This window comes from Suricata suricatta, chromosome 11 (genome assembly GCF_006229205.1).
Source record: "Suricata suricatta isolate VVHF042 chromosome 11, meerkat_22Aug2017_6uvM2_HiC, whole genome shotgun sequence".
Lineage (NCBI taxonomy): Eukaryota > Metazoa > Chordata > Mammalia > Carnivora > Herpestidae > Suricata > Suricata suricatta.
Genome location: NC_043710.1, coordinates 36,004,156 through 36,019,075, shown reverse-complemented (window position 1 = coordinate 36,019,075; position 14,920 = coordinate 36,004,156). Strand labels below are relative to the sequence as shown.

At 35.4% G+C, this 14,920-nt stretch overlaps 1 protein-coding gene across 1 annotated transcript in view; it reads left to right on the top strand.

Moving 5' to 3' along the window:
- GAS2 (growth arrest specific 2) overlaps nt 1-14,920 on the top strand; it is a 123,910-nt gene that overhangs the window by 32,539 nt on the left and 76,451 nt on the right. Inside the window, exon 3 of the mRNA XM_029957128.1 lies at nt 8,374-8,515. Within this exon, the coding sequence (XP_029812988.1) occupies nt 8,374-8,515 (142 nt within the window). The remainder of the gene's footprint in view (nt 1-8,373; nt 8,516-14,920) is intronic.

Sequence of the window (14,920 nt, the reverse complement as noted above, 5' to 3'; positions counted from 1 at the left end):
TTCAGGTTGTGCATTCCATGGGTTTTCATAAATGTGTAATGATACATATTTACCATTATAATATCTTACAGAATAGTTTCACACCCCGGGAACCTGGGTGGTTCAGTTGGTCTTGATTTCTGCGCAGGTCATGATCTTGTGGTTCTTGGGTTCAAGCCCCGCATCAAGCTCTGCACTGACAGTGCAGAGCCTGCTTGGTATTCTCTCTCCCCCTCACTCTTCCCCTCCCCTGTTCATGCTTGCCCTCTCTCTTTCTCTAAAAATAAATAAACTTTAAACAAACTGTTTTTTAAAAAAAGGTTTGTGTCATGTCCTAAAAATCTCATGTGATGAATCTCATGGTGAATCACCTATGCATCCCTCCTTTTTCCCAATCCTTTAATTATTTTACTGTCTCTATCATTTTACCTTTTGTGGAATGTCATATAATTGGAATCATGTGTAATGTTGTCTTTTCACTTTAGCTTTTTTCACTTAGTAATATATTTAAGGCTCCAACATGTCTTTTAAGGCTGGATAGCTTATGTCTTTTTTTTTAAAGTTTTTATTATTTATTTTTGAGAGAGAGAGAGAGGGCAAGCATAAGCAAAGGAGGGACAGAGAGAGGGGGACACAAAATCTAAAGCAGCCTCTGCACTCTGAAGCTGTCAGCACAGAGCCTGATGGGGGACCTAGACCCACAAGCCGTGAGATCATGACCTGAACTGAAGTTGGATGCTTAATCCACAGGTGCCCCAATAGCTCATGTTTTTTTAGTGCTGAATATTATTCCATTGTCTGGATGTACAGCAGTTCCATTCAGCTATTGAAGGGCATTTTGGTTGCTTCCAAGTTGGGGATTTATGAATAAAGCAAAGCTGCTATAAGTATCCATGTGCAGGTTTTTGTGTGGATGCAAGTTTTCAACTCATTTCCATCTTAACTTTTCATTATCCAGCTCATCCTTTCAGCCTAAAGTTTGAGCACTAGGCTTGAACTTCATTGCCAGCATCAGTTTATATTATGCCAGAGATAATTTCAGATGATTCAAAATCTTAACATATTTTCTACATTTATTATTTAAGTGATCTCATGATTTACTGGGTAAAAACCCAGAATTATGATGTGAGAAAACTTTTTAAAAAATATTTTTAAAATTTATGTGAATATTTGTATGACATTATAGCATGAAGATTATACCAAATTTTGCTCTAAGACCTGTTCTCTCTAGGATAGAATATATCTGGAGAAGAAAAGGAGAGAAGAGGTCCATTTTGAGTTTAATCCAATGAGTTCAGTTGTGACTATACTAAATCTTAGCTCCCTCTGTCTGAGGCATAAAGTCTATTGCAGAATTCCCAAGAGAGATTGGTGGCACCAGAAAGAAGTTTCTCCTATTTTTCATTTTGATAATTTTGATCTTAAAGAATACAGTTTCATCCTTTCCAAAGGCCACTTGGTAGTTCTACTGACATACCTTGATACTGTGAATGTTCAAATAATTTTTTGAGAAGTTTTCTTCCATAAAATACATCAGTGAAATTAAAGCAGCAAGGGGATGCAAGTGAAGACATCAGTTCCATCATGGAAAGAGTGACTTTATTGCCTGTGTATTTGAACAGTACGTTCTATATACCCTTTGGAAAAAGAAAGATATTAGTTCTTGGCAATTTCCACATCCTCTTTTATGTATGTCCTCTGTTTCATATCTGAAATGTCTACTAGATGCAATCTAACTTTTGTGAAGAATGTATTATTTAACGTACTGGTATTAAATTTTCAGTTCTGTGCATGTAGAGGACTAGAGATGCCATTCTCTCCATTCTCTTTTTAGTTTGACAGGGGAAAGAGAATACATATTCTTCATGTTAATGTTACCTGGCCAAAAAGTGGGGAAATAAATCAACTGCTGAAATATATTAAATTCCAGGCATTGATGAGCTATTATAGAACAGTGAGAAGCATATGGGTATAAGAGATTGAATAATTTGATTTAAACTATGTATGAGCTCAATTTTTTCATCTTGCAAAATTGAGAAACTATTATCTACCTAATTCAAGGCATTGTTTTTTGAGAACTAAATAGAATAATCTATATGAAACTAAGGCATGGTTGACACAGTGTTAATCCCCTCTTTTCCCACTCACCATATGATTCAGAAAAAAAGAAAAAAAGAAGAAGAAGTCCATACTGCTTACATACTGCTTTTAAGTAAGGCACTAAGTAAGATTCTGGTTCTCTAAGTGTAGGCTCTTATAAGAATTATAAATAGATCTCTAAGTACTATAAATTGTCACGACCGCCCTCTTGAAGCTGTAACACTCACAACCCTTAACTAGAGCATACACAAATTGAGCTCTGCGGCACATAGGTAAACTCTTTGTAAGTGACCAATATAATTATGTGTCTCCTGTAACTATATCCAAGGGAACTACTGGTTTTGAAGGTAGTTGAAAGAAATGAAAATGGTGTTAGTTCAAAGGAAATTAAGTGGCCAAATATTAGACTCTCAAACCCCAAATAATGGCTGTCCTTTCCCTATTATGAATGTGCTAACATGATAACCATAAACCACATGTGGCTATTTAAATATCAATGGATTTTCCCAGTTTTATTGACATACTTCACTGTATATATTTAAGACATGCACCATGATGGTTTGATTTATATATATTCTGAAATGAATCTCATCATAGGTTCAGCTAACATCCATCATCTCACATAGGTTAAAATGAAGTAAAATTAACAAATTAATTCTCTAGTTGCACCACAGTTCAAGGTGTTCACTAGCCCCCTATCATTAGTGGGTACTCCAATGATAGCGGAGATATAGAACATTCTCACCACTAAAGAACGTTCTATTGGAAAACTATTCTAAAGGTGAGGTTGAAGTTTGGGTTGAAGATAGAAGTAAATTGTCACTCTTTTTCTGAGTTCTGGTACCCATGGCAACAACAATAAGAAATATTTGTAAAAAAACATGAAAGAAGGAAACCATAGGTAGTTTGGTATATTTTATGTACATTGATTACAGTGATGATACATAACCTTTATCAAACAGTTACTTCTGCACTTGAATTATATTATTTAATTCACATTCACATGCATATAGAGCCGAGGAGATGCATTGTTTTCTATGTGCGTTGAACAGGAGACTGAGGCACAGAAACATTAAGTCATTTGCCCAAATATCATCCCAAGAAGGTGTGATAACTTAACAGGGACTCAAGGAATTGGACTCTAAAGTCCTAGCAGATAATAGAAAAATTGAAAGCCTTTATTTTTTAAAAATTTTTAAAAAATGTTTTTTATTTATTTTTGAGAGAGAGAGACAGCGTGAGCAGGGGAGGGTCAGAGAGAGAGAGAGAGAGGGAGACAAAGAATTCAAAGACAGGCTCCAGGCTCTGAGCTGTCAGCACAGAGCCTAATGTGGGGCTCAAATTGAGAGATCATGACCTGAGCCGAAGCCGGACGCTCAACCAACTGAGCCACCGAGGTACCCCAAAAAACTGAAAGCCTTTAGAAGTAAATTTAAATTATTTTTATTACAACTTAACTTGCTTGCCACCAGAAGGGAAGACAGTTATGGAGTTGAAACCATTCTTTTGTGTGTTAATCATTCAGTCTGTAAGTATTTTGGGGGCCAAGAGTACATATCTTGAGCCAATCCCACTGAGAGAAAAAATATAAACATTAGACTTTTGATACTAGAAAAATTAATGTGCCCCATTGACTACCTGCATGTGATCCCAGTGACTGACTGATAGTCACTTCTCATTTTGCTAACATAAAATATTGACTCCCACACCATAGAACCTGGGATACAGTAGCATGATTCTTGCTAGTAAGTGAGCCTAAATTTTGACCCAGTCTCAGTTCAGCATGGTGATTATTCTGTACTCATCATTCTATATTCAGTAACTTTCAAAAACAGTTCAAAGGTGTTACTGAAAATTTTTAGTTACACATGTCTTAACTTACAGAAATAATTTAATATATGTTATACTATGAATTTAATGAATTTTAAAGGCCCTGGAAACATGTCCCCTGGACGGGTAAAAACTCTTAATACAGTGTGTGCTCCTGCCCTACGTTGATTACAGTTTAGTTTGGGGGGGGTCAAGTCTTACCATTCATGCAAATCTCACCATTCATCAGTCAGGTTTTGAGGTCATAATGAGTAACAACACTGCCTGGAAAAAACTTACATAAGTAAATAATTGAAGATGGTCTGTAATTTAAATGCTGTAGTTGTTTGAACAGGTGAGCAGTAAAAAGAAAATTAATATGGAAGATATGATGAGCCATGTGGGGGGTTCCATTTCAAATCTCTATCCAGTTCTTTAGATCAGAAGTGTTCCTCTCCATATCTGTGGTCCATTTTCAGCTTTTCAAGTATACACATCCATGATTACTTATGGGAGTTTTCTGTAATAAAACTCTTCTTCAGGATTTTCTTGGCAAGGAAATAGTTGGATATTATTCAACCTATTTTTTTATTTTGTTTACTGATATTAAAGAAGAGATCCAGAGCTGCTCCCCCGCCCCCGCCAGGATTTTCATGAAAACCTAAAGAAATTTACGATTAAGAAAATCACAGGGGCGCCTGGGTGGCTCAGTCAGTTAAGCACCCAACTTTGGCTCAGGTCATGATCTCATGGTTTGTGAGTTCAAGACCTGCATTGGGCTCTATGCTGTCAGCTGGGAACCTGGAGACTGCTTTGGATTCTGTGTCTCTTCTCTGCCTCTATCCCACTCGCATCCTATCCCTCTCTCTCTCTCTCTCTCTCTCTCTGTCTCAAAAATGAATAAACATTAAAAAAGAAAATTATAGAACTGAAAGAGGTATAATTGCCAAGGTATGCAGAACTTAATAAATACTTCGGTGTAAAATATGTGAAAAATACTTTTTAAGTTCAAAGGGATTAATGAAATCAAACTTCTGCCCTAGGACTCTTAATTATAAATGACACAGGAACCCTGGAAAGACCTTTGATTTGCAGGGGGGGGTGGTGTTCAACCAGGAAGAATATTAGATCCTAACAGCATGCTACTGCTCTTAGCCAATGCACAGAGATCCTTATTCCTACGTATGCGTGATGACCTTTATAGGTACTGTGTGTGAGGCCTCAGTTAGCCATCTGGATTAATGAGGATGACTTTTTCAATTTTTACCAACTAAACCATTGCATCTGGATGAAGATTGGAAGTTTCCTAAGTCTTCAGGTGACACGGAAGCATTAAATATGACAGCTCCAGAACAGAAACAAATACCCCATAAATCACTTAAATAACACCTTGTTAGATTGCTGTTACTGTTGAATTCCTTGCACTGGGGATTCCCAAGTTATAGAATATCAATAGCCAGCTTTCATTTTATTTGGCCTAAAATAACTTTCATATCTTCAAACATGAATGAATTTTAAATAAATACTTACACTCAGGTATATGTTATGTAAATGACTTTCCAAGGACACAGTCTTAACGGGAAAACTGCTATTTTCATTTCTGTGCTCAGTGCTTGTCCTTGCAAATTCTTTAAGAGGAGGCTGAATGATATTTGAGGGCTTGTTCCTTGTGGGTATTCTCTCAAAATGGCAGATTAAGTGTCAAGCCAATCTCTAGCTTCTCGAGTGCAATATGGAAATTGTATTCCTTTTCGCTATACAAGCCGTGAACCCTATGTCCTTAAGGTGCCCTTAACTGTGTCAAATAGTTTATAATTTCTAGGTTATACTTCCTATACGAAAACTCATTTCTAGGTTTTAAATGGCTTTACGTGTTCTTTCTTTCCCCACCCAGGGATAGAGGTGGTAAATCTTTATGTGGCTCTGTATTTGAATCTGTTGATGTTCTTTCTTCAGAGATGATCTTTGCCTTAGTCACATCATAAAAAAGCTTTATAGTCACGTCCTGGAGATTTTTTTCCCAGAAAATCCTCTTTTATATTTGGCTGACATAATTTACTGATTTTGGTTATTTAATCTGAACATATTGATAAAATAGTTAAAGTCATTTAAAATCCTCCTACTTATTTTGGAAATATGTAATGAAGTAAATGAAACTATGCATCAATCACCTACCTTGATGGTAATTATGATCAATTTGATGAATGTCATTCTTTAATTTTCCCTAAACTAACATTATATAAGTTAGTATGATATTCATATTTATCATACAACATATTTATGTGCAACTTAACCTTATAGATGACCATCTGTATCTCTCTCTCTCTAGTGTGTGTATATATATATACATACATATATACACACGGATCATAAAATGGAACTGTGGTATACATATCTGTTGACAAATTATTTTCAAGAACATACTGAACATCTGTATAGTTCAATCTACGTTCATTTTTCTTACTTTTTAAAAATGATTGCTTTGTGTTCCATTGTATGTAGTCTATGTTTTCCAGCAGCCCTCTTTTGACATATTTTTATTTCTATATATTTCTATTCAATCACTGTTGCAACAAATATATTATATATATATTTTTAAGCCCTAATGCTATTACATCTTTAGGATATATATTTAGAAGTGAATTGCTAGACTTAAGGATATATATTTTTTTAATTTTAATAAGTACTGATTGATGTTTGTGAATATTTTATAAAGGAGATACTACACTATGCTGTTTGTAATTATTTTTACAATTCATGTAGAGTTGGCTCAGTTGGTTAAGTGCCTGATTTTTGATTTCTGCTCAGGTCATGATCTCATGGTTCGTGAGATCGAGTCCCATGTCAGGCTCTGCACTTGGGATTCTCTCTCTCCCACTCTTTCTGCCCTTCCCCTACCCTGTGCACATGTACCTGTCTGTGCTCTCTCTCTCTCTCTCTCTCTCTCTAAATAAGTAAATAAACTTAAAAAAGAAAATCATTTATTTGAAAAACCATTATTTACCCAAAATGGATAAGGGGGTATTGCTACATAAGTAACCCCATACATGACTTATGTATATGGCCATGGATGCCTAAAATACATAACTATAGACATATTTGAGTATTCATGAAAAAATCTTGATCATGTCTCCTGTAAATTAAATTCAGTCAGCAAGAAGGAGATAGACTCTTGAGACTGGACAGACACAGACTTTAAGTGAGGTAGTAACTAAATGCTTTAGGGATGTGGCTATAAAATCTTTGGACATGAAGAACTCTAGTATGATGTTAGCAGGACTTCACCAATCTACTAAGGCCACTATCTCATTTTTTATAGCCATTCTTGCAAATGAACTCAACAATCAACAACATTTGCTTCTATTTATTGGTTCACAGTGAATGGAGGAAACATTTATTTATGAATTTAAATCACAGAGTGAATTTCTCTCCTTGAAGCAAAGCTCTATGTGACCTCCACCAACCAACTGCATTGTTTAATCTTTGCCATCACATAGAATTGCGTTCTGTGACTTCCTGGAATGCCATGGAAACTGGTTATGTTCTATTAAAGAAAGAAAGCCCACGCAGTCCTTTATAACACCTGGTATGGTGCCAGTGGAGATTTCCTGGCTAAAATTTTATGACGGGTTGTTAACAAAAATGCCTGACCAGATTCACACTCTCCCTTTATCTTAAGTATCTTCTTATCCCGGAAGAATGTCAATATGTTTCAGGGTCAGATATCAGAAATCCAACCAAAATTGTTAATTTATATTATAATGTCAAATACTCATAATATGATATATTGTTATGGGTGTATGTATATATGCACTTAAGCATGCAGTTTTGTGGGTTATGTATTATCTATTTTCATATAGTATATTTGTGTTTCATTCTTTCATGCTGGAAAATACACTTATAAATAATTTGTGGGAAATAATGATAAGAGTACTTGGATGAAAGATAAAGCGAAAAAAAAAACCCCAAACCAGTTAATACAAGAGAAATGGAAGAGGTAATCTGAACCAGGGAAGGGACTTATGTGTATTTCTGCTAGATAATAGAAAAGGCAAGGATTTGTTTATATGCACACATTTTTATAATTTCTTTTTTATTTAATTTATTTATTTTGAGAGAGAAAGTGAGTGGAAGAGAAGGGCAGAAGGAGAGGGAGAGATTTCTGAATGCAAGAAGGCCCTGCACTGTCAGCATGGAGCCTGATGCAGGCCTTGAACTCACAAACTGTGAGATCATGGCTGAGCTGAATTCAAGAGTAAGACACTTCACCAACTGAGCCACCCAGGCACCCCTGTAGTTTCTTAATAACAACTAAGTTGCATGTGTATTTTTCTTCCTTTCCCATAGCTCTCCACTAACCTATTTATTGACATGAGGTTATTCAAAAACATTTTATTGAAAACATAAATGTTTACTTAATGTGCTGTTGTGATGACTTTGCCAGACATTCCACCCGAGTGAGATTTTTTTGTTTTTGTTTTTCAGAATCTGCCTTTGAAGAAGATTCCGTGCAAAGCCTCTGCACCCTCAGGCTCCTTTTTTGCCAGAGACAACACAGCAAATTTCTTATCCTGGTGCCGAGATTTAGGGGTAGATGAAACATGTCTATTTGAATCGGAAGGTTTGGGTATGTATTTTCTTCAGAATTTTAGCTGATAAGGCTATTATTATGTATGTATCTTTGTCATAACTATCAAAGACTGTATAGCTATCAAAACTTGTTTGTATGGTGTCACTTCACAGATTGTTAATTGAAAAACTTCATAGTTTGTTGTAAACTTACAGGTTTGTTGTAAACTTGACTCTTTGAAGTTATAAAAGAATGCATGCCCTTTTACTGTTGGTCACTTTATGCATGAAAAGATAGGAATATGAATAGCACCATTCTTTCCAAGCTAAAATCATGTATATGCAATGCAAAATTGGGGATGTTTGGAAAAAGTAGGCTTCAGTTTTACCACCAGGCTCTAACCTGGACTAGAATGGCACTCATATATGCTCCAGCCATAAAGGCACTATGTCTTTTCACCACTACAAAAGGATAAAACAGCATTTCCTGTAAACTCTATCTTTGTTGGAATGGAAGTTTATTTATTTATCTATTTTTAGTGAGTTAAAAATCAGGTAGCAAGCAGGAGATTGGGATAATTGAAGATGATGACATGAGAGATACTTTAGTGTCCAAACTTACCCAGATAATTGTGGGGGTTTTGACTTGTTTTGCTTTATAATTGAATTTTGGCAAAATCTACTTCCAGACCATAGAGGAAACTATTGTATTTCCTTGGGAGGAAACATACATTGAATGAATCAGTGGGTTTTTTTTTTTAACTTTTTTATGTTTATTTATTTTTGAGAGCCAGAGAGAAGAGGGGGAGGGGCAGAGAGAGAGGGAGACACAGAATCTGCAGCAGGTTCCAGGCTCTGAGCTGTCAGCACAGAGCCCAACACGGGGCTTAAACTCATAGACTGCGAGATCATGACCAGAGCCAATGTCAGACGCTCGACCGACTGAGCCACCCAGAATAGTTCATTCAGTGTTTTGACATCACTTGATAAGCTACTGTTAAATGTTCAGCCCTCCTGTATCAGCTCTCAACATTAAAGTCCCATTATGATGAAACAGAACTGAGTGAAGAATGGAGACATCTGTGGAGGAAGGAAGGGAGCTTTGGTTCTTTTGACTGAGGCTTTAAAAAATCAATTCACAAAATCACATAATACCAAATATTAGCATCAAAGTAAGCAAAGCATCCTGTAGAGAGAACAGGTATACAAATTGCCTTCCAAACAGTAAGAATAATCCTTAGCCCCGAGGCCTCACAAAACATTTCCTTGCTGATCCTAGGAAAATTGATGGCTAACAGCTAAAGTCTTACTCATTTTATATGCTTATGGAAATTTGTGTTTGTACTAAGAAAGGGGAAGGTGATGTGGAAAAGATCGCCATCAAATTCCTGAGAATTCTCTCAACAGAGAAGAGAATTATGTGAATTTAGATCAGGAGAACATTTTATACCTGAAAGAAAGAATAAACTAGAAGAATTGTACAGTAGCCTACCAACACAACGTGTGCTCCTTGAATGATTGTTATATAAATGGGCTTTGACTGCTCTTAATATTTCCTCACACTAAAGTGAACCAAACTTGGTGGAAGATGGGTGTGTGTATATAGCTTTCCTTCAGTCTGCTGGTAGTTTTACAAATAGATTTTAACTTTCAGGTTTATGGGAAACTATATGAGTGAGGAATTATAGGGAAAGAACGTGGTGAAATGGTTTACAAAAAGAAAACCTTTGAAAGATCAAATGAATGAATGATAAATTTAAAAATTCAGATCTTAGTCACAAAGAGTATATACTCTTCCTGTGTGGACAAACACCATCACGATTTAAAATCCTGCAGTGCCCTTGCGTTATGAAAAGAACTATAACATGGGGAAACTATTATTTGTGCATTAGTTTATTGCACTGGTTTTCATTTAAGACACATTTTTTTCAGTGACTCCCATAGGCCAAGTGGAAGACACAAGGAGCTGTTGAATGGGAGTGTGATCTTGTCTTACTTTTCTCATTGTCTCTGAGTTCTTTTGTTAATTGAAATAATAAAACTTTCTGTTGGAAGCCAAGAAGCTTGGATGGCTTTTTAAAACCCCATTCAGATAATAAGTAATACATTTTGTCTTGAAGCAATAAAGGGTAAAGCAACTGTATAATAAAGGTCCTGGTATATAAATACATACTTTGCAGCATATAAAATTATGTCAAGATGAATTTTGCAATGACCTAGTTCTTCACTTGGCTTGAAAAAAACCTCAAAACCCTGACTTTATAAAAAGATAATCCAAGATAATTTATGCATAATAGCTACTGTGTATTTTATTGAAACATCTTTCATTTTGAATATTTTCTATATTATAACTTAGCTTATAACTTGCAATTAAAATCTATTTATATATCCAAGAAAGTTTAATGACACCAAGTGTTTGAGTACATTTTAATCCTCTCAGCACCAAACTAAATCAGCTAGTTGGGCTTTCTGGTTTGTTGCTCAATGAACAGGCAAATGTGAAATTTCTGCTGGTCAGAAGAGGACATGAGGTGAGGTGTAATAGGCCTGTGGAGACAGAGGGGAGCCAATATTGTAGCGTTGACATTAGGATTATTCGGAGAAAGGAAACAGCTGTGCCCATAGATGTTAATAATAATCAAGAGAAGGACAATGTGAAATTCCATTTCCCCAAGTGGAAGCCTTTCTTCTTAGATTTTTCTTATTATTCACTGTGGGTAAGGAAGTGACTGAGTCACCGCTGATGGCCTTGGACTCTGTATTGCAGAATTGACTTTCTTGCAACAATAACTCTGTGTCCTCTGCTTGATGTCTTTTCACACTTCACTTTTGAAAGGGAATTTAGGGCAAGGGTTTTTCTTTTTTCCTACCTCAAGATTTCATTTCAGTGGCACACAAGATGAAGTGCATCCTTTGTGTCCTGGTGTTTTGAACAGTAAAGAAAATGATGAAGGGGAAAAATCTGTTTGAATGAATGATAAAGTAGATCACTGTACTGAGTGTGTATCAAGAGGCTTCTGTCTTTAGCTGTTCAAAGGTCTTTGCCTGCATAAAGCATTCTTATCTTTGTGGCAACTGATAGGCTCCCTTCTGTTGCAGTGTTTCTTTGTACAGTTATTTGCAAGAGGATCTAGATTCCCAACTCACTCGATCTGTTCCCTTTCCACAACATCTAGAGACAAGAAATCTCAGTGGTGGGGAAGGTATGCCAGGGATGCACTGGGATGCATTGATAGCGGCTTATTCCATATGCCTCTCTCATGCTTCTTGTCTTTTTTGATTCTTGGCAGATAATTTTTTATGCCACACGATATAATCACATACAGGGTATAACCTGCAGTTTATCTTCTCTGAGATTCTTGATAATTTTTCCTCTGTGAAATGTCAACTCTCAGATCATAAATTCACTCTGTCCTAAGTAGTGTTTCAGAAATGAGGCAATAGAAAAATGGACAAAGTCATGAACAGCCTCATCATAGAAGGTATTAAAAATCTAATAAAGATACAGCAATGTTGGAAATGTTAGCAATAAGGTAAATGCAAATAAAAGCTATGAAAAAATGAGCAAAATGTGAGAAAATTATATATTTAGGTTGAGTAGGTGGGAAAATAGGATCTTCTATACATTGCTGAAAAAAAACTGGAAATTGGTATTGGTATTGCCCTTTAGAGGGCAGTTTGATATTATGTATCAAAGACCACACAAGTGTTTATGTTCTCTTATCAAATTGTTCTTCTAAAAGTTTACCCAAAGGAAATAAGTGGAGGGAGGCACCAGAATGTATGCTGAAATGCTTTTTATAATAGTAAAACAAAGGGAAATGAACTGAATCTATGACACGTAGTGATGTAAACAAACTAGAGTCATCTGTAGATACCAATCAAAAATTTTCCTGAAACTATTTAAGGATATAGAAAACCTACAGTCTGCTATAAACACGAAGCGACATATATCTAGTAAATAAGCCTTCAAATATAGCAATTTGAAAGAAAGATAAACAGAAAACAGGTTATAAATGTTATTATTTTTTTCTTAGTTGTCTATTAACAAACATTAGACAGTAAACAGGGATGGCACGTAATCTGAAGCATGAGCATTTAATTGTATTTATATTAAGATAACACTGGAACCAATTTGCCTAGAGAAGTATTTGTTGGCCAAACATTTTACACACTGAGAATTATAAGGGCTGTTTCGCATTATCGAAGTTAAAGTGACATTTCAAGTGATTAGAGAGTTTTATGCTGTTCTAAGAACAGAGGATGTGGATCTTTGTGGGCTCTGTGGGACAGGCTTGAACCTTACACGTCTACCTATAATACTCAGCTACAACCCCCACTGTTCAAATCATACTGACATGTAGGTCAGTGACTAGAGATTTGTTGGTTTTTTTTCATGTCTTGCAATTGGTTTCATGGATTCTTTAAAAATATTTAGGATTGTGCTTTAGCTTAAAAAGATAAACATGAATGTTTTCTTGAATTTAATAGTATGTGGTATATCATTTCTAAAGATGAAATACTCCCCCAATAATCATTTTAAAAGAAATGAACTTTGCTTTTAATGGTGGAGTAAAGGAAAAATGTTTAGATGACTTTCTAGGTGTGAAAGCATTTCAGTTTTCAGTCTATAAAAGTAATAGACATATTCATATTCTCCTTAAGAGTAAATGTAATACTTTTTCAAAGGTTAAATATTTTAACAGCCTTTTCTAACACAGCACTGGATATTTTGATATGGTTCATTTTTATCATTTTAAATATGACCAAAAATCTATGATTTACTCTCAGTCTTAAGATGTTTAAATTATGAATCCCCAATATTGATGCTCTTATATGAGTTTTTCTAAGATATTTTAAGCAAGAAACTATTTCATTCAATTAGTAATGTTCTTGTGTAGGGGATTTATTATGTGTGATTTACTTTAGTATACTAATTGAAATTGTCAAGTATAATTATTTTTCCCAGAGCCTTGTTTATGCTGCTCAATTTGTATACATCCTGATGAGCTGTGAGATGGGCGGGGGGGGGGGGGGGGGGGGGGGGGGGGGGAATACTTCAAAAATGCATAATGTTGTGTTTGCTGTAATTGTGTCAATATTATTATGTTATTGGATGATTATAGGATTTGGAGGCCAGTGACTGTCCTTCATCTATTTCTCAGAGAGAGAATCTACTCACCAAGAAAAGGGTTTGCTATCTGTTGTGCTAGCATGCAAATGTGTGTGATTTGTTACTTATTTTCTGTGTTTATGTTTGCTGTGTGCATTGTTTTCTGTTGATGCATGACCCTGATGAGTAGTTTTACAAAATCCTTTCTTTTACTCAACCTTGGTCAAGCATCGATCTATCCACAGTATTGGTTTGATGTTGCTTCAGAAAATTAAAAAGGATTATGTGTGGACTTTTCAACATTGTTTTCCATTTTATACTTTAAAGTCACTGTTAACATCAGAAAAAGTCTCAATGCCTGCCTTCCATTGTTTGATAAATTATCTCTTGTTATTATCTATGTTATGGATATAATATATGGAGTATTTCTGTGGAGAAAAGCTATACTACTTTTATTAGTATAAAATAAAATATCCTTTTATTAGGATGACAATTTTAAGACATCCATTCAGCACTTGGGTTATTTATATTCAGTTTCTTTCCCAGAGACAGTCATTTTAGACTTTTGATTTTCTAATTTAAATTGATTAGCATCTCAGTTAACTTTTTTTTTTACCTTTGACCTCAGATATTCTTTCCAAATTTAGCCATTTGCCCTATGCCAGGGCAAAGGTATGGAAATCAGTACAGACTCTGATTGAGAAAACTAATTGTCTGCTTGGAATGATAACTACATCTTCAGTGAATGAAGTCAAGGTTAAATTAGGGAAACCAACAGCCTTCTGGCTTTTCCAGGATGAAATTTTTGCTGTACAAAATTCGATACTAATATCTCTATGCTCAATAATGGTAGCTAAACAGTGCATGTGTTATCATATCTACTCCTCCAACAATCATCATTTTATAAATGAGATGCTGGGCCCAGAGAATTAAATAACTTGCCCAATGTACACACCTTCTCAATGTCCTGGCTGGAATTTGAATTCAGCTTCATTTACCTCCAAAGATCATGCCCCTGTGTTATAGAAAGTTATGCTCTGTTTGAGTTAATATTAGAAATTCATATGATTATTTAAATTAAGAGGAATAAGGTATATTATAAACCAAATTAGAAAGAGATTCTTGCCTCTAATTGCTGTTCTGAGTATTAGTGACTTAACCCATTAATTTCACATGAAGTCTGGTACTGAAGAAAGAAGGGCATCACTTGGTGCAGGCTGTTTCTTGACTTAGTAGAAAGGCACTTAACTACATTTTATTCTATGCATCTTCCATAACTGATGAGCCTATGAATGAAATATTTTTGTTTTCATGAACGGATGCCATAACCTACTCTAAATGTGAATAATG